The sequence below is a fragment of the Sceloporus undulatus genome, chromosome 6 (assembly GCF_019175285.1).
Source record: "Sceloporus undulatus isolate JIND9_A2432 ecotype Alabama chromosome 6, SceUnd_v1.1, whole genome shotgun sequence".
In the NCBI taxonomy this organism is placed as follows: domain Eukaryota; kingdom Metazoa; phylum Chordata; class Lepidosauria; order Squamata; family Phrynosomatidae; genus Sceloporus; species Sceloporus undulatus.
The window spans coordinates 26,877,974-26,901,243 of record NC_056527.1 but is presented as its reverse complement, the minus strand read 5'-3'; the positions used below and the strand labels follow the sequence as shown (position 1 = coordinate 26,901,243).

Here is a 23,270-nt window from a genome sequence, read left to right as displayed (position 1 = left end):
ACTCGCCCAGTTGCAGGATATATTCAGAGGATCAGTTGCAGCAAAACCCCTTGAGGTTTCTTCAGCTGCCTGTTTTCAGTGCACCCTGTGACCTTGACCGCTGCAGACTTCCCAGTACCTAAATGTGCTGCAGCACATTGGAAACCCTTTTTAGGTGGGACACAGCCTTTCTCAAAACATAGGTTTTTGCGGAGTGGCATTGTCAGAAAGTTATAAAGCTATTATGTTAGAGCTTCATCATTGTAGTTATATCTGATTGTGGATGTGCAGAATCTTGACCATTATGTGCTGACAACAAAACCTGGTTTGTTAGCAGATAGATAGTCAGTGGAATTATTCCTGCAGAAGCATTGTGTTTTGCCAGTTATTCATTTCACCAAGAAACTTGCAGAATCATTCTGTCCAACTACCCAATCAGTCTTAAGGGCAGTCTCTCAAAGAATGCACAGTACTGTATACATAAGCAAAGAATACTGTTAAATTGTACATTATGATGGATAGAGATTAAATTCAGCGAATACTTGTGACCATTGACCATTTGTTTTCAGATTCTAAACAGAGACACACATTTCTTTCTTTCTTTCCCATTTGTTTTAATCTGTAGTGATCCAAACTGGTGGAAAGGTGAAACACATCAAGGGACAGGATTATTTCCTTCTAATTTTGTAACTGCTGATCTTACTGCTGAACCAGAAATGAGTGAGTAGTGTACTTGTTCACACAGAAAAGTACAGTCCACTTAAGACAGTTTTAAAAAAAACTCATATGAAGCTGCACATTTTTTTATCCACTGTAAATAACATTTTTGCTGAACTATCATCTCAGACTTTTCCATATTTGAAGAGCTTCTGTTCTTGAAAAGTTCCCCTCATCAATATTAGCCTAAAGGAGAAGTGGCTGTTTTCAATGAACAGAGAAAGCAAATTTCTGCTTCTGGGATGCTCTACAATATTAAGTATGCACTGTTATCATGTAACTGGTTTGCTTATATTAGAGAAGGTGCACCCCCAAATCCCACTTGTGCAGCCTGCTGGACAAACCCACCTGGTTACTCCAGCTCACTCTAAATTTTTAAATTTCATGCAATCTTGGGGCCATTTTATCACCTCCAACCAGCCAAACCTGGCTGCAAGATAGAGGTTTAGGTCTCCCCTGCTCAAAGTGTGATATCACTTCTTGTGTGCTCAAATGCAGTGGGGCATCCCATGCAGAGGCAGAGTGGGTAAAAATTCCCCCTCCCCCATATACAATTGCTCACTGAGGACTTATGGATAGTGCTTTAAAGGCCCTGTCCTGGATGCCTACTCCAAACTTCCTGAGGTTTAGGAGTCCTCTAGAATGTTACCATGTGCAGTTGGCTCTCTGTATCCACAGATTCTTTATCCGTAGATTCAACTATCCATGATTTGAAAATATATCGTAAGCAGATAGATAGATAGATTCCAAAAAGCAAACCTTGATTCTGCCATTTTACATAAGGGACAACATTTTACTATGTCATTTATTTATTTATTTATTTATTTGTGGTATTTATACCCCGCCCTTCAGCCCTAAAGGCTATCAGAGCAGCTTACAATTATTATTTTTAATTAAAAGTTTCCCTGCCCTCAGGCTTACAATCTAAAAGACACGACACAAAAGCAGAAGAATTTTCTCCCTCTGAGGCCTAGACCAAGGCTGATGGAAAGGAGGGCGGGCTCTATCTTCAGGCTAGCTCTGGTGGAACTGGGCCTGCCTGTTCACTCCCTCACAGGTCGAAGGATGACAGTTATCATGGAGGGAGGGCTCTTCTTCTTCTTTAATGGGACTTGACCATCCATGGATTTTGGTATCAATGGGGGCATTCTGGAACTAAACCCCGTGGATGGCAAAGGCCCACTGTATTTTATTTGTGAAACAGAACACACTTTACTGGCATTGATCAGCTCCAGATATAGGTGTCTACCTGCTATGTAGGTAATGATGGAGGAGGAATTTGCTGAAAGTTGGACAGAGTTATATTTTATTTCTGGAGCTCTGCTCATTGAAGGTGCCCCCTTAATTCTCTCCCCTATACCTTAGCCTACCTTGTATAACAGATCCACTCTCTGATCATCTCTATAGCAATTTCAGGAGACTGGAGGGGTTTCTTGTAGGGAAGAGAGGAAGAAAAGTCAGACAAAAGGATTTCACCAGCCTGGTTGCATGTACATGAATATCCATCCAACTCTGTTTATTATAAATGAAATACTCATTACAGTTTGTTTTTTGGTTATTAAATCTTTGTCTTTCTGTCCATTCACATTTTTACAGTAAAAACTGAGAAGAAAACAGTGCAGTTTAGTGATGAAGTGCAAGTTGAAACAATTGAGCCAGAACCTGAACCAGTGTATATTGATGAAGTATGTATAAAAATGCAGACATTTGCAAATTGTAGAAGATAAATTTTAGTAAAAAATTTCAGCTTGAGAACTGATGCAGATTTGCAGATGCCAACTTGAGAGAAAAACCTAGATTGCCTAGTTCTGACTTCTCCTTTGTTCAGCATCTATCCCTTTATCCCTTCATTTAATATACGTTTTTTGCTGTTTTTTTTAAAAAAAAATTAAACTGTACTCTTTTTAATGCTGTGAAGCCGTTCTGAGTCCCAGTACTGGGAAAAGAGCGGGATACTACTACTACTACTACTCCCCTCCATTGTCTTCTTTTCTACATATAACATTTTTCCATTTAAGAAAAGGCCTATAATATAGCAAGTTGATGAAAATATCAAACAATTCATTATTTTAAATTGTGGCCCCCAAGCCATGTGACAACCACTACTGTGGGTGGGGTGGTGGGGTGGCTTTTTGTTGGCCTTCATGATTGGAGACCAGAATGCTTTGCACTTGACCCATGGATCAAGTGGGATCATGGGCAGGGGAAAAGAGAATGAGTCTGTTTGAAGGGTTGATTGCCTCCTCATGCTCCTTTCTTGGTGATTCCAGCAGACCCTTGTCCCTTATTATTATTATTAACCTTTATCCACAACAAATTGCAGGGGGAGAAGATATTAGATCACTATACAGCTAGGTACATACTGTTGTGGAGAGCTGGACTCTGGACCTGCCTCCAATGGGGCATGGGAGGGCTTGTGAAAGAGTTGGCCTTTGGGGCTGATCTGGGAGTTTACTCTGTCATAAAGTCATAGGACTTTGGAGGGAGCCCTCCAGGTTTGGCCTTCCCAAAATGACAGTCCGTGATAGCAACCAGTCTGTTTGGATTGCCCTTGGGATCTTGTGTTTCGTCTGCCTATGGAGGTGACATAAGTTTGACATCTGGGCCTCATTTAGATCCCATCCCCACCCCTTATGTTGCTCAGCCCTACGTCTTAAGTAGGTTCTAGGTCGATAAAGATGGCCCTTGTTTAACCCAGTTGATTGTGTCTTGTCTCATAAATTCATGGTTGATCAACAATATGGTTTACATTGTTTTGATATTGCTAATAGTTTAATTATATTTTAATATCAATATTTATATGTTTTAGATGTACTGTATTGATCTTAATCTGTAAGCCACGTTGAGCCTCAGTTTTGTAGGAAGGGCAGGGTATAAAGATGATGATGATGATTATAAAAATAATCCTTAGCATAGATCACCAAATACTGCAAGGTGTACAGGATGACCCATTGTTCAAGACAGGTTTTATGAAATGAATTAAGAGCCAGTTTCTTTAGTATATCCATTGAATGGTATAGTGCTAATTTATTCATGTCCTTGTGTTTGTGAAGAATCTGCAGTCTTATGTTCTGTTTGTAGCAATCAGATAGCACTGTTCTAGATAGCAGTTTATTCCACAACCTTTTCTGAGTTATATTTGCATAATTTCAGTATTTATTTTCTGATACTTTCCTAAATGTATGGTATTGTACCACTAGGTGGGGATGTAAGAATAAGTAATTGACTATCCTTGGAATTCAGAACTCCTTATAGAAGTTATGGAGAGCGAACATGACATAGTGGTTTGAGTGCTGGACTACATCTCTGGAGAATAGGATTGGATTCCTATCTCATCAATGAAACCTACTGGGTTACCTGGGGCAAGTTGCATGCTCTCAGACTCAGTGGACGGCAATGGCAAACCAGCTCTGAACGAAACTTGCAAAGAAAATCCCATGATAGGTTTGCCTTAGGGTTACCATAAGTCAGAAAGACTTGAAAGTACACAGCAACATATAGAAGTTATAATAGGGTAAAAAGTTTAAAATAGTGCTATGTTTTTGAAGTATACAGTCATTGGAAACTTTGGCATATATACAAAAAGATACTGATAAATTATTTCATTACACTTCTTAGTTAATTTTGTTCTATTACAGCTGTATTTTAGTTGCAATGCACTTGCTAGAGATAAGACAGTTAAATTCATTTGATTTGCTTTGAAAGTCCCCCCCCCATTAATTGATAGATTTTTTAAAAAAGGTAAAATATAAAAACTATGAACATGAGAGGCAACTTTTAGAAGAGGTGTTTCCTCCTATATTACAGTCTTCTAAAATGGTATATGTTGCATCATAAAATGTGCATTATAAAAAAGGTGGTTTTCATCAGAACCATTCTTACTCAATACATACCCAATTGCAAATTTAATAAATTAACGTAAGACAATTAATTTATTGGTGTTGCTTTAATTAGGTGATGACCTAATTTTAATCACTTCAAGAGTATGTGTCTGAGAAAGAGAGAGATCTGTTTATTTATCCATGTATGAAACATTATTTAGATGGGTCACAGTGCAAGTATTATAAAATTTATCTTTTGAAACATCCAGAGTGTTTTGAGTAGATTTTTGCTGTTAATAAAAAGGCTGCATTATCACCACTTATAGTATATAACATTATTGCTGATGACTTACAGATTTGGTTGCAACATTGATAGCAAAATAATTTTGTGCATATGATACAAGATTTTATATTAGAATTACTGTAATATTTCTAGCATTTCCAGAGTTCTGAGGAGCACATCAGTTTGTTCTGCACACTTAAGAATATTCCAAACTACTTTGGGAAATAAGTGGTCATTTTAAAAGCAGTTTGTGATATGTTGAGGGGTGCCTGCTGTTCAAATTTAAAATGACAAAAATGTAATTTCCCCCAAGACAATGAGAATGTTTAAAATAATTCATTGAAACATATACTAGAGACATAGTTCTCAATATTTGCCTCATATTCTAGGATAAAATGGACCAATTGTTGCAGATGTTGCAAAGTGCAGATCCAAGTGATGATCAGCCAGACCTCCCAGAGCTGGTCCATCTTGAAGGTAAGTGTCCCCCCACCCAATTCTCCCCAAGCAGTGACAATGAAGTGCTAACCGCAGCTAAGGCTGTCGACTGCATATCATGAGATGTTATCTTTTACAACATGATGGGCATAGCGTGATCCTCCAGACCCATTAGTGCAGCCCCCTCCCACTTCTCTGGAGACCTCTCCCCCAAGATTCAAAGCCTCCAGAATCCAAGGTTGCAGCTTGCTGAATAGAAGACACAATTTGCTGTGTTCACAGAAAAGCTCTTTTTCGGCCTTTATAAATCAGCTCTTAACACCTTCCTTTTGTCCTCCCTTCCCATGACTGAAAATATTCTGATTTCTCTTCCACCCGGCTCCCGCACACATCCTCTCCTTTTCCTGCTCCTGCAACCAAACCCTGCTGCTTTCTCTTTCTCACCATCTCATTCCTAGGTTCTATGTGCATCTCCTATCTGCTTGTCTTCCAGTTCCTCTTATTTTTTCTGAGTTCCGCCCCATACCCAGGCCCCCTGAGCAGCTTCCTCTTCTTTGGTGATCCTCTGTTTCTTTTCCATAATCTCAGACCCTCCCCCCTCTCACACACACACCTCTGTAACAGCACACCAGGCAGCTCAACTGCAGCTGTAAGATCTAGACCACTACAGAGTGAGTGCAAGAAAGAAAGAAAGAAAGATAAAACAGAGAAAGCAGCAAGGAAGGAACAACAAGACAAGAGGAGAGAAAGAAAGAAAGAAAGATGATATTGGCAGAGAACAAGTGGATCTGACGGATGCAGAGGGAGGCTTTTCCCCCTCTGTCTTTAATGGCAGCACGTTCCTGGACAGGCAACTCCTGTACTCTGCAATTGGTGGGCTATCAAAGAACCAGAGTGCCTGCTCTGTAAATTAAATTAAATTCAGCAATTAAATCAGGAGTCAGTTAAATTGAAATTAAAATTAAGTAGCCATTTTCAGTAAAAAAAAAAAGAGTTTTGTTTATATTAATGAAACCCTACAAATGATATAGTTATGTATTTGTAATAATTTACATTAAATTTCAAAATTATTTTAATTACTTAACAAACAAAACCAACCAGCAAGGTGCAGTCCTCAGCACTTCCAAAACCCAAAATGTGGGCCTCACAAGTTGGCCACCCATGCTTTACAAGTTCTTTACAAACTTTCCTTCCTTGCAAACTGAAGCAGTTTTATTTAATTTCTTAATTTTCTCCTAAACATTTTTTTCTCAGTTCTATTGACTTTTACTATGCAATTTTTTTTATTTTACAGTATTTTCTCATTTCAAAATTGTCTTTCTTCACCCAATCATATTTGAAGGTGGTATATAGCAGTATGTGTAATAATTTTTTTAACACCTAATAAAATTAAACACTAGTTTAAAAGTAATCAGAGAACAATTCTTTGCTTGATCTCCTTCCCCACTGCCATTTCATTTACCTTTTGTGTCACATTTTTTTAGATGATAAGCCTGAGGGCAGGGAATTGTCTTAATTAACAATTTAACCTTTCTGAGAGTCTTTGTGGCACAGAAGCAGGCTGTAAATATTCAAAATGAAATGAACAAATCATTATTAAATGTCCAAACTTTATTTCTAGCTATGTGCCATCAAATGGGACCTCTCATTGATGAAAAACTAGAAGACATTGACAGGTATGGCTAGTCAACACAGTTATAATTTTTTAAAGGAGCAATTTCTTTGTTTTATCAACTAATAAATAAAAAGAAACAGCGTTCTTGGGGGGGGGAGGAAGTGTGCTGCTTTTTTAAAAAAAGACTGAATTCTTTTAAAGGAAGCCTGAAATTATGTAAGCTCTAGAGTCAGTGGGCCCACACTTCTATGGTTGCAACTATTGGTAGGATTAAGGCCAGTGTCTTGCATTAAAAAAATTGGTTATTTACAGTTGTTTCCACACAAACCATTTACTTCATATCCAATGGTAATTTCTATTGTATTTTTCTTCATGAAAAGGCAAGCATTAGCTCCTTTATGGCAGTTTTTTTTTAGTCTTGGGGCATTTGTATATTCTACTCATGTAGAGGCAGTTGTTTCATTCTCTCCATCCTACTTCCATCCTTGGAAAACTCCAGGCCTGGATCCCAATACTGCCATTGGGTAGTATTTTAGGTCTTCAGATCGGGGGGGGGGGGGGGGGGGAATTGAATGTGCATAGCTCTTGCAGGAGCAGTTAAAAATGCCCCCTCTTCTGTAAAAGGCTATTTATAAAACTTAAAAACAGATTAAACTGTTAGCAACTAAATCATAATGCTCATTTGTAATATATTAATTTATATTAAAATGATTCTTTTAGGAAACATTCTGAGCTCTCAGAGCTCAATGTCCAAGTGATGGAGGCACTCTCATTATATACCAAGTTGATGAATGAGGATCCAATGTATTCAATGTATTCAAAACTACAAAACCAACAGTACTACATGACTCAGTCTGGTGTTTCTGGCTCTCAGGTATGCATAAAGAAGTTTCAAGATTGGTAGCAAATGTTCTGGTACAAAGTGTTTGATAATGCATTCTCTTCTAGCGGTAACACATGAGGTCTGTGTTGGATAAATACCTGCCTTCTGTTTTGTCAGGATGCATATAAAGGTTATATTGGGAGCAATAAGGAGCTAACATACAGTAAAATATACTTAATACAGAACTAATACAGTAAAATATACCTAATACAGGGTGCCCTTCCCTTATGTGGGGGATCTGTTCCGCCCCCCCCCCCCACACATAAGGGAAGTTGTGCAAATGCTCAAGCCCCATTTAAAACACTAGGGCTTATGCACACGACAGCGGCATGGTGCGGGTGCTGCGGGTATCATTGCCTTTTATGGCGAGCAGTTTTCAGCATAAGCTGAAAGCCGGATAAAGCGCACCCGCATATGACGCGGGCGCACTGTATTTCAAAATTTTCATTACCTTCTAGCTTTTGTGGAACATCATTAATGTGCTGTCCAGTTCATTAAATTGAATTAGGATGGATAGGAAACAATATGCATCCTGTGAAGAAATCTAAGATTCAGAGGCTTGTTAGATGGGATTACACTCGTGCTGAAGACACAGGTTTGGGGGTACTCTTGGAACTAGCTGGGGGTGAAGAGGAGAGAGAGAGAGAGAAGTCTGTATCCCATTTTGCAAGTTATGAGCCTTAGAAATCCTGAGGGTGAAGGGAAGAGAGAGGTCTGTACCTCGTTTTGCAAATCATGAGCCTTGGAAATCCTGAGGGTGAAGGGAGGAGAGGGAGAGAGAGTGTGTGTGTGAGTGTGCGCGCTGAGGTTTGTTTCCCCATTTTCCTTGCCAAGACTGTGACCCTTGTGAGGTACATAGAGGGGGAAGTGGTGCTTTGTTTCCCACTTTAAATCTTTTGTAACATGCCCCAGTGTTTGATCCTCGATTTATCCACGGATCATATCAGAATTCATGATTTTGGCCCCCAAAACAGCCCTTGAGGTCGACTTATAAACAAATGTATATGGTATGTGTATTTTCAGGTTTATTCAGGACAGCCTCAAAGTAATACATATATGGTCCCAGGAGGTGCACAGATGGGCCATGTACAAGGTTACAGTCTTCCACAGGAGCCGCTTCCATCTCTCAATCAAGGCACAATTCCTGCAGCAGCAAGCCCTGGATTACCTAACCAGCCAGTTCAGACATCTTACACAAAGTAAGTGTGAAATTCAAAGTACCACAAACTTACATTTAATTTAAACTACTACCTTGATGTATTTGCCTTTATGACATCTGCAGTATGTTTAAATTGGGCTTTTGTTCTCTAGTGTCATTTGCACAGAATAATAAAAATAAAAATACAAGCCCTAATTTTGGTGGCTGAATGTCATTTAAAGTACAGCCCTGAAGCTGTTTATTCATAAGTGGATGCCATTTCTGTGATATTGATGTTCAACATTAGAATTGCCTGTAAAAAACATAGTATGCAGAAAATTACAGATTTCTCAGAACAATAACCATTTTTCTAGTTGTGTTCAGGGTGACTCATTCTTTCTCCACTCTTGCATGATGTAATGCTTTCACTTAATTTATTATTATTATTATTATTATTATTATTAACCTTTATTTATAAAGCGCTGTAAATTTACTGTTAAACTATCCACAACTTAAAAATATTAAAAAAAAAAAAAGAAAGAAAAAATCCAAAGAGCAAACCTTGATTTTGCTGTTTTATATAAGTAAATAACATTTACTATGCTATTGTATATACTGGGACTTGAACATTATTATTATTATTAAACTTTATTTCTAAAGCGCTGTAATTATACACAGCACTGTACAAAGTCGGTAAAATTAAAGAGTATATAAAAGCCTGCCCAAGGCGTACATTCTAAGATAATAACAATTAAAAGAGGAATAGATAAAATTACCATATAGAAAAGAAAAAAACAAATTAAAAACATCAAATATAAAACAAATCACATCACATCTATCAGACAGCCAGATGACAATCACAAATTCCCTGAGAACGCTTCCCTAAACAATATGGTTTTCAGCTCAGCCTTAAAGCAGGTTAGGGAAGTGATGAGCCATGCATGCAGAGGAAGAAGGTTCCAGGAATGAGGGGCAGCAAGAGAGAAGGGACGGATCCGGGATGGGGCAGAGAAGATCCTGGGTTGAGAGAGGAGACTTTGGCTACCAGAGCGGAGAGCGCGAGTAGGAGTGTAGGGAGAGAGAAGATCGGTTAAATAAAGAGGGGCCAGCCCATGCAGGGCTTTAAAAGTGAGTAGCAAAAGTTTGTACCTGATGCAGAAAGGAAAAGGGAACCAGTGAAGGGAGGACAACAGAGGGGAGACATGATCATAACGACGAGCGAGTGAAATAATGCGTGCAGCTGAATGCTGAACAGAAATTAATGGGTGGAGATGAGAGAGGGGAAGCCCTGCCAAGAGGAGGTTACAGTAGTCTAGTCGTGAGACCACTAGGGCATGGACCAGTGTTTTTGCGGTAGAAGCTGAGAGATATGGACGGATTTTGGTGATATTATAGAGAAAAAATCTACAGACTTTGGCTGTAGTCTGGATCTGAGGGATAAATGACAAAGAGGAGTCAAAGATGAAACCAAGACTGTGGGCTTCCTGGACTGGCTGGATAGAGCCGTTATTGACAGAAATAGGAGGGAAAACAAGAAGTTCGGTCTTGGACATATTGAGCTTCAGACGCCGATGGTGCATCCAGTGGGAGACAGCTGTTAAACAGGATGACACTTGCTGCTCTAGCTCTGGCGAAAGATTAGGGATGGAAAGGTACAGTTGGGTATCATCGTCGTACAGATGGTAGGAGAAACCAAAAGAACTGATAAGTTTGCCAAGGGAGAGTGTGTATAAAGAGAACAGAAGGGGACCCAAAACAGAGCCCTGAGGAACTTCAACAGATAAGGGGACAGAAGACGAGGTCTGACCACCCGAGACCACTGAAAAAGATTGATCTGACAAGTAAGATGTGAACCAATCGAGAACAAGGCCCAAGAAACCAAGGTCAGAGAGTACATCTATTAGGAGACAGGAACATCCACACATTTTCGTATCCCTGTGGGTCCTGGAACCAAACCCCAGTGGATACCAAGGCCATTGTATGGTGATTGTAGAAAAAGTACGTGAATGTCACGTAATAAATAAACTACTGTCTGAGAAATCCCATTCTAGGTTTCTTTAAAATTGGGGAGAGGCAATTTACAGGAAATAAAGATGAGGAAATCTGAGGTTTTCAGGAACTAGTTATTTTTGTGAGACTTCGTCTGTGAAGGGTAAGACAGACATCCTCCAGCAGAACTAAACTATTTTCTCTAGAATATTTGATTAGGTAGTCTTAATGCTCTGAAGAAGCTGGTTTAATTGCATGCTATGTGAAGTCACTTAAGTTAGAATGCTCTTGGCCTCTGATTAGTTTTTTAAACTTTGTTTTCATTGGGTTTGAAAGCAAACTCAAATTTGTTCTTTTATGTATATTCAGTGAAAAATGTGTTTTTGTCTGCCTTATTTTGTATCTTTTTGTCAATACTTACCGTTTTCCACCCTGCTTTACTTCCAGCACAATGGTTGGTTCTGTTCCAGGAACTACATATTGTAGCCAAGCTTCAGTCTACAGCCCACCCCCAGGTGCTACTGTTGACATTGCTGCTTACCAGAATTCTGGAACTATGTCCCAGGTGCCAAACTATAACTTAGTCACATCGACCCTGCCCCAACCACCAGGCAGCCAGCCGCCGCCACCACAGCAACAACCTCCAGCATCACAACAAAATACTTACTCCCAGAAGGCACTACTATAGGGTATAGGACTTCTGATTCCTAATCTGCTCTAACCTCTGCTGAAGGCAGTTTACAATGTTATGAGTTTATTCCTTAATATCTTAAACATGGGTTATCCTCAGCTTAATAGGAATCTTTCTTGGTGAACAAGTATGACGATTCTATTTGCACTGACTTTTTAGGATTTTTTTAAGTTTGCAAAGGAGTTAAAATACTTAGGACATTTAATTCCTTTTAAAATGCCTAGACATTGGTACAAGATTATTTATGTCTGCTGAAACTGGCTAGTTTGTGAAGAGTCAACTTGACAAACTGTTGTGGCATATATGTTCTGTACATATAGTGTGTTTGTGTTAGTGGCTGTTTTTGGATTAGTGGTGATCATGTGAATATATAACAGTGTTAAAATAATTTACATTACTGTTTTATTAATCATGAACGGATGGACCATGTTCGTGGATTTTATAAGAATGTTTGTTCAAAGTGTAGGAGAAAACTCTAACCTGCATATCACAAATACTTACAGGCTGTGGATATGTTTTTGAAACAGAATTGTCTAGTTTTCATTAACTGTACATTGAATGCAAAAGTGTCTTGCCTTCCTGTAGCCTTTGGGTGCTACTAGATGACATTATCTACCAAAGTAAGAGGTCTCAAACTTCAGACACTCTGCATTCAGAAAACATTCTGCTTTGATGAATAATGGTTTTGGAATAATAACTTGCAAGCTGCTAAACATATGGGACCATGAAACACATCTGAACTGTTTTATTTTATTGTTTTAAGTGATGTAACTTACATTTCCATGCTGGTTTTATGTCATCTGAATGCTAAAAATATATTCTGTGTATATTGGTGGAAATCACACCAAAGAGAGAGAGAGGGGATACATTGGATATGAGTGAATGGCATTTTTAAACTGGAACAACAACAAAAACACTACATTTATTAAAGTCTTCTTAAGGACGATCATAATTGTCAGATCACTTGATTGTGTGTAATATTTTTTTAAAAAAAAAATCTTGTGGCCTTTTTATCCTCCTCCAAAGCATCCATATAGCCCAAGATACTTCCTCTGCATGTACGCACAGACTACAAGTATGTTTTCAGGTTAGAGATATGAGTAGCACTCATGCCCACTTCTTTTAAGGAAAAATGTCTGCTGATGCCTCGAGAGTTTGGGTCAAGAATAGTATATTAAGTATCAACTCAACATATATTCTGAGCATTTTCATCAGCAAGCTGTAGCTTTTATTTGAACATAATGTGGCTTTCCACTCCTTTGTTTAATTGTACATTTGTCTTGTTTTCATTTACTACAGCATTTTTCTTTGAATTTCCCCAAATACCTATGATATAGTGTGTAGCATTTTAGTAGTAGTACCTCATTTTATGGGGTACATAGCTTACCACAGATGGCAGTAATCCTTGGTTTACTCAACCTGTGAGTATGTTACTTAAGAATCCTGTCACTTTAGGCTTGTATCAAGGAGCTCCAACATTTACAATGTATAAACAAATCACTGGAGTCTTTCTGAATACAGATGAGAATACTTATTCAGTATGAGTTTCTCTACTATCTCTGGTAGAGGTATCCTATCCTGATTGTACTAAGAAACAATTTATATTCTCCTTTCCCAAATTCCTCCCTTGGGCCTTGGCTATCCATGTGGTAATCGCATTCATAGGAAACAATGAGAGCACTGCCCTCATCTCTGAACCAAAGGTGCCTGTGGCTTGTCTGACATTGCTTGTTTCTCAGAGCTACCCCTCCGTGCTTCTGAGGCCACAGTCACTCCAACTTTAGACATACAACGTTTGGAATACAGTGGACCCTTGTTATACGCTGGGGTTTGGTTCCAAGATCCCCCGTGTATAACAAAATCTGTGTATGCTCAAGTCCCGTTAAATATAATGACATAGCAAAACGGTGTCCCTTATAAGAAATGGAAAAATCAAAGTTTGCTATTTGAAATTTATACTTTTTTTGAATATTTTCAAACCATGGATGCTTGAACTCCATCTATGAAGTACAGGCAAAGCTTCACCCTTTGACATGATTGTCAAATTGTGTCTCACTGTAGGAGGCAGTGCTCATCTCTGTTACTAAGCTGAGGGAGCCAACGTTGTCAAAGACGAGTCCATGGCCATGTGGCCAGCATGACTAAACACCGAGGTGCATGTAACACTGTTACCTTCTCATCTCCCCCCCCCCCCCCCAGTAGTACCTATTTATCTTGTACTTTTACACATTTTCAAACTGCTAAGTTGGTTGGCAGAAGCTGGGACTAGTGATGGGAGCTCCATCATATGGCACTTGGGTCTCGATTTGCTGACCTTGCGGTCATCAGAGTCAATGTCTTAACTGCTAAGCCACCGCGTCCCCTAACTCCATCTATACCAGTGCTAAAACCATCATATGCTAGTTGTCAATTTTGGGGGAAGTTTCTTGGAATACCTAGGTACTAAATAGAATGCCGGCAAATTTTGATTATTATGCAATAAATGTTGATTATTATGCAATAATCTCCTAGTCCCTAGTATCTGCAGTGGTAGTTCCAACTGCTACTGTGCCCACCTCTTTTATTACACTTACTGTTCCTCCTGTTATTAGACTTCTATTATTTTGCCTTGTCAAAGCAATGAAGAACGGAGACTTAAGAACCATCAAGGCTCAGACCTAAGATCCATCTTCATCAAACTAAATGTTCTTGTGGAAGCTTGTAAGCAGGGCATGAAGGCGATAACTTTTCACTATTTATTCTTCAGCATCTGTTTTCAGTACTGTATGATTGTTGTCTGTGGAGGTGCTATAGAGCCAGCAATAATTGATAGAAGAATCCTCCATTTGTCTGATTCTATTTTAAGGTCATGACAGTTCGATTCATAAGGTTCTAATTATTGCAGTGCTAGTTGATGTCTTCAAATTGAACTCAGATTTCTTTTAATAGGTGATGGCGAAACTAGCATGGCAGAGTGGTTTGAGTATTTGGCTAGGACTCTAGGAGACCAGGGTTCAAATTGCTACTCAACCATAGAAGGCTGCTGGATAACCTAGGATAAATCACTCTTTCATCCTTAGAAATCAATGGCAAATCTCTGAATAAATCTTGCCAAGGAACCTCTGTGATAGGATCACCATATCTCTGAATGGACTTGAAGGGATATAACAACAGTTGATGCCCCAGTGTGCACCACTTGAAAGCTATTTATATTAAGCATCATTTGCTTTTTTGAAAAGATACCTTTATGCCTTTTTGCAGTTGACTTGTTTTTAAACAATGAACTGAGCAGGCATAATAATCTGGCTTTCTAGATAGGAAGGCCACACTGTTGTTTAAATTCTTTAGCATTGGCATTCACATAATGCAAACACACTAACGAGGTATTTTTCAAAATTTCTGTTTTCATAGTGTAATAGATAATCATGCAACTTAAATTACCATGATATAGTATTAGATCACTCCCTCATCTTATTAGGTTGTAACATATTAAATATGATTAGAACACTGAACTGCATTTTTATATAAATTAGGACAAGTAATTTATACAGTACTGTATATAGAAAACTCATGATGTATAGCTGTGCAAACTTGTCCACTAGTGAAAATAAGCTTCCAAGTTTGGGGGTTAATCTAGGGGTGCACCCAAATCATGTACCTAAGGGAGGGCTTCATAGGGAGTACAACCTTATGTAGCAGAGTTATGGTCCTCCTTTTCTTACTTGCCTTTCAGGTGTCCAAGAGTACCTCTGTTTTGTTTGAATTAAGCTTCAGTTTTTGTATTTTCACCTGATATGTTACTGACTGGTTTAGAAACAGAAGAACTGCCCTAAATCAGTTACTGACAGATTTAGAAATGACTTATTGTGTACCTGCAAATCGTTTTCGGCTTAAGGTGGCCATAAGGCTATGGGATTTTCTCTGCATGATTTTTCAGAGGGGGCTTGCCATTGTCATGCTCTGAGGCTGAGAGAATGTGACTTGAGCTGGGATTTTGAACCCTGGTCTCCAGAGTCATAATCCAACACACAAACCACCACACTACGCTGCCTCTCTCCTCTTATAACTAGAGGGTGGTAATTATAACAGCAGTGGTAATTATACTGGCAGTTCTAAATCCTTAACTCTGGACAACATCTCCCAGCAATTATATGTACTGTATACAGTATATTAAATAGAAAGGGGGATAAGGAAAGCAGTCAGGGAACTGAACAAGAGTCCCCAGTACTCTCTTCTAAATAAGCCTCCACATAAAACTGGAGGGAACAAAACAAAACAAAATAGTGCTTCCAAGTCTTCACAGGTCACTCAGAAGGATACAGTGGTCTATGGCATTCAAAGTCATTGAAAGGGACACACTCATCTAGAACCAGTTCACACGGGTGGCCAAACTAGATCCGTGATCTGATATTTATCATAGCTGGAAACAGATTTAATTCTCTTCAGCTCAATACAAAGTTTCATTTGTGAATTTAGAAATTATTACTTAACCATTGGTAATTACCATAGGAGAGCCAGCATGGTGCAGTGGTTTGAGTGTTGAGCTATGACTTTGGAAACCAGGGCTCAAATCCCTGCTCAGCCATTGGAAATGATATGAAGGCACATGACAAAACAAGTTATAATATACTTAATATCTTGGATGGAATCATCATGATATGCTGGGGAAGGCAACCTGGTGCCTTTCATAAGATTTAGACTACAATTTCCATATATCTTGGCCAGCATGGCCCATGACTGAGTTAGGGACTTTAGCAAGATTATATGGATGAAACCATTTTCATCGCCCTTAATGTAATGTACAATATTTCTCTGTCTAATTTTATTATACAGTATCTGCTGCCAAAGCAAATACAATTCCATCCTCTACCCTTCTCATTTTTATACCCTACCCTTTCCCCAAAACGGGGCCTCAAGGTTGCTTACAAATTTTAAAAGTATTGCCAAAGTAGGTCTGTTCGATGTAATCTTTTAAATTGTTGTGAATTGTTGCAAAATTATTGTTTGGATGAGAGTATGAATTTAACCCATTTCCCTGTTCAGTGCTCTTGAGTCTGAACTATATTTTTACATAAAACATTAAAGTTACTCTGTTTTGAGTTTCTCTCTGAGACTGCAGTACTGCTAGCACTCTTCTTTTGTTTGTTAGTTGTTTTATTCTCTGTCACATGGTGCATGTATATATCTTTTTCCTTCATTTATCTGAAGGTCTCAACATTAAGTTTAGCCCATCATCACTGTGCTTCCCCCCCTTCCCAGTTCAGTCTCCTTTAATGAGAAATCTCTTTGAACCCATTTCATTGTGTCATTTTTTAAAAACTTTTTTTACTTTCTGGTGGAAATCTGTAAACTATTCCATCAAATTATGTTCTCTACACCCTCTTGCAAACAGGCTGCGTATGAAGAGTCAAGGTTGTTTTGTGCCTGGACATGACCTTTCTTCTGAAAACAATACCTGGCTTTCATTCTATTTTGAGATGCTGTATTGTTTTGTCATCTTCTCTTGATAGCAATATAAAGAATGGGCCTTATTTACATTTAAGTGTTTGTAGGCCACTCCAACAAAGAACCTCACCCTTTGTGACAGACATCTAGTTGCTATATTGATCCCACAAAGGGATTTTCCCTGACTAGTTTTAATAATCCTGTGCTATGAACTATTTGCTTGGCTATGAATTCTTGGTGGGAATAAGAACAGTTCGAAGTGTAGCCATCTCCATTGTCTTCAGGGTATTTCTATTACTACTTTATATATAATCACTACTTGATCTGTGCCTTCCATGTTACACCCTGTACATCAATGGAAGCATGGAGCCACTATTTTGCAGAACAATTCTACATTCTTTGTTTTCTTTATGTCATGCCACAATTAAGTAATCGAAATAATGCATAATAAGTGTTTAATCATAGAAGCAACATTCAGGTCAGTGTCCTACAGCTGTTCTTTATTATGTGTAAATCACTTGACATTGCAGATGTTTCTTTTTATTTTATCACTCATTTTATTATTATTTATTTAATTTTATGTCCTGCCTTTCACCCATGTGACAACAAGAAAAAACAAACTACAGCTAAGTTCTTACTATACAAAAGTTATTAAAAACAATTCTAAATTAACAATTCTATTAAAGGCAAAACTAAAACAATTATAACACATTTTACATCAAGCTAATTCTATAATTCAGTCTAGACAATGAGGAAATTGAAATAGTTAAAAAATTCCCAGAATGGAGACTAAGAATAGGAAGGGCAGCTATGAAAGAACTGGAAAAGATACTGAAGAGCAAAGACTTACAACTGAGCACTAAAGTCAGAATCGTTCAGGCCATTGTATTCCCAATTACCATGTATGGATGCGACAGCTGGACAGTGAAGGAAGCAGACAGAAAGAAAATCAACTCATTTGAAATGTGCTGGAGAAAAGTACTTAGGATACCATGGAGAGCCAAGATGACGAACAAATGGTTTCTTGAACAGATCAGACCAGGGCTCTCCTTGGAAGCAAAGGTGATCAAGTTGAGACTATCATACTTTGGCTACATAATGAGAAGGCACAGATCACTAGAAAAACCAATAATGTTAGGAAAGGTAGAGGGTAGAAGAAAGAGAGGAAGACCACAGATTAGATGGATAGACTAGATGAAGGGAGTTATGGGCAAGGGTTTGCAGTATCCGGGGAAGGCAGCGAAAGCTAGGGATTCTTGGAGATGTCTCATCCACAGAGTTATCGTGAGTTGGAATTGGCTTGAGGGCAGCTAACAACAACAACAACTCCATAATATATACAGTTAATCAGAAATTGCTGTTCAAGAGGAGATGGCATGAAATGTTTTCCTGGGCTGAGCCCTAGAATATTTCAGGAGTCTCGGTGCAGCAGAGAACCCTAAAGAAATAACCTTTTAAAAAAGTTATAATTAACCAAGTTGCTTTCTTTTGTTTCTGATCTCTCTTTTTGAAATACAGTTGAATAAATGTCTTCTGTCTTAATTACATCTGGCTTTTATATTTTTATATGGTTTTACCATTTTGATGTAGTGTTTAAGTTATGATCTCAAGCTTTCCATTTGGGATAAAAATGTGTTGATCACCTTGACATCTCGGTAGCATAGATAAGAACTTGTATTTAAATAATTGAGGCATTAAGAATGATATTTCTAAATGATTAGTTGATCCATGGTGTTTGCATACATATTTATGCATTAGGAAGGTAAATCTTAGAAGGCACCACGGATTAAGAGTGTAAAAGTAGCATTTTCAGTGTGATTCAATCTATGGGTATCTAGATATTATTGGGATATAAATCCCAGCATCCTCAGCCAATGTGGCCAGGGTTCAGAGATCCTGGGAGTTGTAATCTAATATAATCTGTGGACCTGAGACTGGAAATCATTAACCTAGTCTAATTTACTTTGCAAAAAGCCACACCATTCATCCTACACTTCTCCAATCCAGAGTACAGTGATGTCAGAAGTAGAAATTTTGTTACATAGTAGAAAGAGGACTGTAGAGTCATCAGCTCTGAATGATTTCAGGAACTACCATCCCAGAAGTTTTGGATAAAAGCAACTAGTTTCCAGGGTCATACTTTGCTTTTAGTACAATGAAGTTTCTTGTTTTCATTAAGGCAATTCTGAGGTATACCTATCTGCAATGCTAGTTTTGAGTTCAAAAGTCTCTAACAATTGAAAAAGAAGGAAAAAATTCCAACGTGGAAACAAATGATTCATGGCTCATCAGGTCACACAAATGAGGCATCGGGATAGAAATTGCAAATTGATCTCATTATTCAGTTTGTCTTGATACAATTTATTTTTTCCTTATAACTTTTCCAGATTTTTGTAGCTAACGGTTTAAAACTTTCTTCCAATCTAAATGTAAAACCTCCACTTGTAACTGTTAATTATACTCGTCATTTTAACTCCATTAGGTAGTCTTCTCAATGTTAACTCCAGTAAAAATATTTTTAAAAGGAAATGATTGTGATGAAGGCTGAAGAATGCTCAATATATTAAAACATGACAAGACACATAATTAGTAAATTCTTTGTTTGCAATAACTAATCTCCTAAAGATAATTGTAGCATAGTCAATTTTCTTCTGATGCCATAGAACTTGCATTGTATTTCTTGGTACTGTCCATGCTATAAAAATATAAACGTTGATTGTTCATTTTGTCTTGTTTTTGTGTACTACATTCTGAAGCAACTCTGAAGTGGCTAACAACTTTGGTATCTAACATTCATTTTCCTATTTGACCAGTTCTTGATGTTACTGTTGTCTCCCATGCATCCTTAGATATGCACCCAGCCCACCTTTCTCCCAAGGCAACTCTCAACTTTTAAAACAAAGTATAGCTAAAACACAGTCATTTTAGGGCTTTGTTCTTTAAAAAAAAAAACTTCCCTACACTACCATAATAAAACAGCATTAATTTAAAGAAGAGAGCCAGCCTGTTTTGGTGTTAGACTAGGATTATGTAGAGCAGGGTTCGAACCCCCACTCAGCCAAAACCTAACCACTTTGTATTGGTAAGAATAACTAGTTAAGGTAATTATTGTTGCAACTGGTAGTGGTAACCTCTAAAATACAAATATTATAGTATGACTTTAGATGGGAGCCAGCATGGTTTGAGCACTGGACTATGACTCTGGAGACCAGGGTTTGAATTCCCATTCGGCCACTGGGTGACCTTGGGCAAGTCACATTTTCTCAGCCTTTGAGGAAGGCAAAGGCAAATGTTTCCAAGAAAACCCCTTGATAGGTTTGCCATAATTTGGAAACAATTTGAAAGGCAAGCAACAACAACAATTTAAAGCCCTTTCAAAGCATTTAAAATAAAACAGAGTAATGATATAGCATGTACCATGGCTTTAGAACTAATCACTTGCAATCTATCCTTGTATAGTGGCCTCTCCGTATCCATGGATTCTGCATCCACGAATTCAACCATCCATTGCTTGAAAATATCCCCCCTCCCCCCCCCCAAATACTGAAAACAAACCTTGATTTTGCCATTTTATATAAGGGATGCCATTTTACTATGCCATTCTATAAAACAGGACTTGAACATCCGTGGATTTTGGTATTCATGGTGAGTCCTGGAACCAAACCCCAGCGAATACTGAGGATCCACTGTAATCTTCCCATTTGAGACTGCACGGAGGACAGCAAAGTCAACCAATATGAATACAATGGAAGAGGAGGGACCAATAAGCATAATCTTGCTTCTCCCCTTCATGCAATTGTAATCACTTGGAGTTTGAAAACTTGATAAGGAGGAATGGGCACTTAAAGTCCTCTAAAGGTTTTTGGACTGCAACTCCCATGGGCCCTCACTACTCAGTATGCTATTTAGTATACTATTTAGGGCTGATGGAAGGTAATCCAGAAACACATGGCGTGCCACAGTTGCCCACTGCTGTGCTAGTGCTTTATTCCTTGGTAAGTATGTATAGGATTGTGGTCTCATTTATTGGCAGGAAATAATTTAACAAGGAGCTACGACTATAAAGCTTTGCTCTGAGGGAGGAAACGCAGGATGAAATTCTGTGGAAATATTTATTGAGCTGACAGTATAATCCCTATGCATGTCACTTCCACTATGTTCAGTAAAGCTTGATTAAAAATAATGGCTATACCATATATTTGCATGAAGTTCTCTGTAAGTACTGTGCAAACATGAGTATGGGCATTTTGCACTAGAATAAAGTGCCTCAGCTTTCTCGTGGTTTTCCACATTCAACAACTCTATGAATGGCTTTTTAAAAAAAAATAAGTAGATGCTCAGGCCATTAGATGCAATGCAGGAAGAAAGACGAATTTAAGGACAGTTATTTGCATTGGAAGAAACAACTGTGTATAGGATTGTATATTCGTTCATCACGATGGAAGTTTTCTTCCAGTGCAATCACACCTCTGAAGGGCCTGGTCTGGACTGTAGAAGATACATCATGGCCCTGATCCACATCCACTTACCTACATCTGAGATTTAACTTTTAAAAGCCATTTACACAATTGCTACTAGCTCTTATGGCAGTATAGTTAAGTATACATACTCTTATTCCATAATCCATGGCAAAATATTAAATTTCATACTATATTTCATTATCTCGTCCCAGTCTGGCAATACCAATCTTTCAAATTGACTTTAAGCATGCACATTTGAACTAATAAATATTGTGTCTGTGTGTGTATACAAAGAAGCTGCTTTTAAAAAAATGAGACTTGCATTGCAATCATTGTCATCTGAAGAAGCTTCAAATATTTTTAGTTCCTTTAAAGAAGTGATTGTTCAGAAGATTAATCTCCTGGAAGTTGAAAGGTGAAAGCTGTTTCCTTGCTCAAATAAATGTTCCCTCTCATAGCGCAATGCTACTGTTGTTTCAAGGTTACTCATGAAGCACATGCTGAAGTTGGCACAGATTCATATATCGTGGAACAGAAAACATAACTGTGTGATTTCTTGTGAAATAGTGGAATTGTTACAATCCACATTGACAGTCAACACTAGTGCTAACCAACATATGTCAACAGATGTGAAAAACAAAATGATGGCCAACAGATTGGAAGTGATCAAGGTTAATAATAATAATAATAATAATAATAATAATAATAATAATAATAATATACATCCCCATCCCCAAAAAGGAGACACAAGAAACTGCAGCCACTATAGAACCATAGCACTAATATCCCATGCAAACAAAATCATGCTCAAAATTCTGCAACATAGGCTCCAACCATACATGGAGAGAGAAATCCCAGATGTCCAAGCAGGGTTCAGGAAAGGAAGAGGCACCAGGGATCACACTGAAAATATACGATGGCTAATGGAGCGTATTGATTAGGACAGATTGGAGTTGTAGACCACAATAAACATCTGGCTGATGCAGTGTTTCACCCCATACTAAGATCAATAAGGCTGTCTTGGATTGGAATGGAGAGGTGAGCTATAAATGTTCACTACATATCTAAATGGTTTTTAATGCACAATTCTGGAAACTGATATCTGTTGTTCTTTTACAAGGATCTTTTTGATGGCAACAAGGTAACCAAATGAACTTACTTTCAATTATTTCCAGAATAGTAAATATTCACATGTTGCAGCTTGAGTTTAACAGACGAAATCTAAGTTTTCGATTCAGACAATGCAGTTATGCTGACAGACGAATTCTATACATGTTTACTTAGAAGTAAATCCACATGAGGTCAATGGGGCTTATTCCCAGAACCCCAGATAAGCACAAGGGTGTCACTAGGAGGGTGTGGGCCACACTGGGTGACACCGTAAAGGTGTCCAGTGTCTGCCTTTAGGCAGAAATGGACTGTAGTGTTCACTTGCATCCTTTAAAAACACCAGAGCTCAGCAGAAGAGAAGATATGAGTGGGACGATGTTCAGTGGGCGAACAAAGGAGAATCCCTGGTTTTTAAAGTTCTGTCTTACCAAATGCTCGCTTTAATCACATGAAGCTATGTAAATGTAAATACATTTGGACTGTGCTTATGATATTGTGATTTAAAGGTATAATTTTAATTTTGCTAATTTGTTTATGTCACAACTACTGTCGTTACATTCAGTGATTTGCAAGAATTACCATTTATGAGTAACTTTAGTACAGAAAACATTCCTAAGAATTCTGTATGGTCAATGGGCAAGTGACACCATGAATTACCACACCTGGTGACGCCAACCCTAGTGATGCCATTGGTTAAGCAGACTTGCAGTGTTTATCTAAGG

General features: G+C 38.2%; 1 protein-coding gene across 1 annotated transcript in view; it reads left to right on the top strand.

Annotated features, from left to right (window-relative positions):
* Positions 1–12,500, top strand: part of STAM (signal transducing adaptor molecule) — a 34,261-nt gene extending 21,761 nt beyond the window's left edge. The window contains exons 8-14 of the mRNA XM_042474851.1: positions 605–699; positions 2,293–2,381; positions 5,190–5,277; positions 6,860–6,914; positions 7,574–7,727; positions 8,760–8,935; positions 11,311–12,500. Coding sequence (XP_042330785.1) covers positions 605–699; positions 2,293–2,381; positions 5,190–5,277; positions 6,860–6,914; positions 7,574–7,727; positions 8,760–8,935; positions 11,311–11,551 — 898 coding nt within the window. The 3' untranslated portion in view covers positions 11,552–12,500. The remainder of the gene's footprint in view (positions 1–604; positions 700–2,292; positions 2,382–5,189; positions 5,278–6,859; positions 6,915–7,573; positions 7,728–8,759; positions 8,936–11,310) is intronic.
* The last annotated feature ends 10,770 nt before the right edge of the window (positions 12,501–23,270 follow it).